The sequence below is a fragment of the Buceros rhinoceros genome, unplaced genomic scaffold, assembly GCF_000710305.1.
Source record: "Buceros rhinoceros silvestris isolate BGI_N320 unplaced genomic scaffold, ASM71030v1 scaffold31095, whole genome shotgun sequence".
NCBI classification, from domain to species: Eukaryota; Metazoa; Chordata; class Aves; order Bucerotiformes; family Bucerotidae; genus Buceros; species Buceros rhinoceros.
The window spans coordinates 22,694-25,944 of NW_010411625.1; the positions used below are offsets into that span (position 1 = coordinate 22,694).

The 3,251-nt window shown below is 54.0% G+C and overlaps 1 protein-coding gene across 1 annotated transcript in view; it reads left to right on the forward strand.

The window, feature by feature from the left end:
• SLC7A5 (solute carrier family 7 (amino acid transporter light chain, L system), member 5) overlaps nt 1-3,251 on the forward strand; it is a gene marked incomplete at its 5' end in the record, with an annotated part of 33,135 nt that overhangs the window by 22,685 nt on the left and 7,199 nt on the right. The window contains one exon of the mRNA XM_010136080.1: nt 2,977-3,082. Within this exon, the coding sequence (XP_010134382.1) occupies nt 2,977-3,082 (106 nt within the window). The remainder of the gene's footprint in view (nt 1-2,976; nt 3,083-3,251) is intronic.

Here is a 3,251-nt window from a genome sequence, read left to right on the forward strand (position 1 = left end):
TTCCTGCTGGGTGAGGCAGGGAGAGGGCAGCGAGGTGTCAGCTCTCTGTGTGTTGAGGAGGATCAAAAAGCCCCTTTCTTCCTACCCAGCCTCCTCTCCTGGCTGCCTCCACCCTGACTTGCCACTCCTTCGCCCGTAGCTGCATTTTGGTGCTTCAAAGAGACAGGTTAGGTGTGTGCCGCGGAGGGCGTGAGGAAGAGGTGTGTGAGTAATTAGTTACGTCCCACCCATCCAACCCTCTGGCCGCCATCTCCCGCCCACCCACAGAGTCGTGAAATCCCAGGCTTTGGTTTAGTTTCTTCGCTTCGGTGCCACTCCTGTAGCGGCCGGGCACTGCCTTTCCACCTGCTGTGTCCGTCTGTCCTGGAGAGCAGCAGTGCTGACCCACAGCCACAGTGGCTGTGCACCCAGCCAGGCACCATCACCAGACGATGAAGGTGGCTGCAGTTCCCAAGGGGTGGCGCATCCTTTATCCAGGCGTGTGGTTTCTGTTTGGGGACCGCTGGTGCTCCCCTCCTCTCCTGGCCAGGTGGGCGAGGGTGGCAGCTCAGCCCTTCCTCGGCAGCACCAGCCCATGTTTTCTTTGTGAGCTCTGGGAAGGCACGGAGCGAAACCTGCAGGCGCCTCCAAAAAAGCAACGTTTGGCCTGAGAGCTTTTTGCCTGTGACAAACAGAACGAGGTTTTTGGTGGGAGCTGGTGCCCAGCTGTGGCTGAGATGTGGAGGGGTGATCCCACGGCATGACGCTGCTCTCAGGTTGAGCATCCTCCCGACGCGGTGCACTTGGTGGTCACAAGTGGGCACACATGGGAGCTGGGCTCTGGAGGAACATGAGAAGAGATGTCCCAAGGGGTGCTTGAGCCACCCAGAGAGCAATTCTGCTCTCCTCGTCCATCCTGTGCTGTTCCCGTAGCTAATTCCAGTCACTGTTCACCAAGAGTGTATCTTATTCCCATAACAAAAGACCCGGAAAGAACCAGACTGGTGATTATTCGGGAGGGGCAGAAAATAGACTCGGGAAAGCTGAGCCGGAGGGATTCAGAATGTGATACCGCACGCAGCCACCTCCTGCTCAGCCTCTTTATTCACAGCCAGGCCAGGGCATTAATGCTAAATTAAGATTATAGGAGTGACCCTATAAGCCAGGAATTAAGGTTAAACTCGCAGCGTTATCAGTCTCATTGCAATTCCTGGCTTTCCTCTTGCACCCTGATGTACGTTTTCTAACCCCACTTTTTACCAACGATCGGTGCCTTTTGCTAAGGAGATTCACTGGCTGAAGGGGCGTTGGATACCACCAGCATGTCCCCAGGCAGATTCCGAAGAGACCTTCCTTGTGTGGGGAGCTGCTGGGAGCGAGGGACGAGGCAACGCCAGTGGAGAACTGCAATCTGCAGTGGGACTGGGAAAAGAGGAGCCTTGGAAAACGTGTTCCCCAGACCCGATGGCCCAGAGCATGTGCTGCTGCTGTGGTCCCGGCTCTTTGGCAGCTCACACCCAGAGCACCCACTTGCAAGAGGGAAGCGAGCAGGGAAAAAGGCGAAGGGGAGCTGGTTTTGTGAGCAGAGCGCGTTTCACAGGCTGTGTTAAGGAACATCTTTTTGCCCTGGTTAGGACTCAGGAGGAGGGAGGAAGGAGGTGAAGAGGAGCAGTGCCCAGGATGGGAGGGATGGGGATGGAGCTGGAGGGTCAGGCAGAGGGAGTGAAAGCCAAGATGCAGCTCCCCACGTGCAGCTCTGTGTCACTGGCACAGATTTGGAGCATCCTCTGCAAAGCCCCGTCAGTGAGGGACGCACCAGCAGGCTGGTCAGGAAAAGTCGCCCTTTCTCACCAAGAGAAGGGGGAGTGTGAGGGTTTAAAGGTCTGTGCATCCATATTTGATGCCCAGCCTCTGCAAAAGTGGCTTTTGGGGGCATAGGGGAGTGAACGTGTCTGGCACGAGATGGGAGGAGAGGCCATCCAGAGGAAAACCCGTTGTATTGGTGTCCCTCGCCCTCCTTGCACGTCCTGGGTACCTTGTGCTACGGGATGAAGGGTTAAGCTCCAGGCCCTGCTGACTGCCATGTGATGCAGTTGCTCGGGCAATTAATAAAGATCTGTGCCCTAAGAGGAATCACATGGGTTTCGACAGGGCTTCCTAGATGCAAACGTGCCCTGCTGAATCCTGCCTCGCTCCCTGCTTCCGTCCTCACCAAGGGGAGCACTGGGTCCAGGGAGCGGAGCGTGGCCTTGCCATCCCCAGCCTGCACCCAGGCTCCACATCAAAGGGCAGGGAACAAAACAACTGCAGAACGTTTTTAAGCGAAATAAATAAACCCTTGGCCTCTGCGGGAGAGTTCTTACCCAAGGTACAATCGAGTCGTCTATTTATGGCTTATTATTTCCAAAGCAGATACATAACAGGAACTTTTGATATCCAAGCCCTGAAGGAGCTGACTTGTGTCATTCCAGCCCCAAAGAACCTGACTTCCCACCATCAAAGGGATGGCTGAAACCCTCTGCTTTGTCAGGTGGCTGGTGGGACCGGAGGAAATCCTGGGTTTCTGCTTTATTGGGTGGCTGCTGGAAGTGGGAGGAAATCCTGGGGTTTTATCGAGCGAAAGCAGCTTTCAGTCGAGAGGACAATGTGACAATGTCTGTTTTCATAGCATCTTCCAGCAGGAAGGTCCCCAAGATGTTTTCTTTGCAGGGCAATATCGGGGAGGTCACCTCGGCGATAGCACAGTGCAGTGTGAGAAAGTCTTGAGCACTCAGTAATGACCAGTTTGGGGCTGATTATTTTGGTGCACGCTCTGGATTAATTAGACACTGTAACACCGGAGGAATCAGCCTGATAGAAATAACCCAAAACGCACTAGCATGATGGTTAAGTATCCTAAGAGCAGCTTTTGCCTCCGGGTTTCTCTATTTCAACACCCACAAAGGCCCTTGGGGTTCCCAGTCCATCAGCACCAACCCTTGGTTTTGTTTCCTGCAGGTGATGTGTCAAACCTGGCTCCTGAGCACTCCTTCGAGGGCACAAAAGTCGACGTGGGGAACATCGTCTTAGCTCTGTACAGTGGTCTCTTTGCCTATGGAGGATGGTAAGATGCAGTTCTCTGTCTTTTTTCAATGCTAAATACTGTGGTTCATTCCTTCTGTCCCCAGACTGTGTTTGCAGGGCGGTGTCAGTCTCTCTGTCCCTCCTAAAATTCCCTTGAGTAAGTTGAAGGGCTTTGTTTGTTCCACGGACTAACCAGAATTAACCGCTCT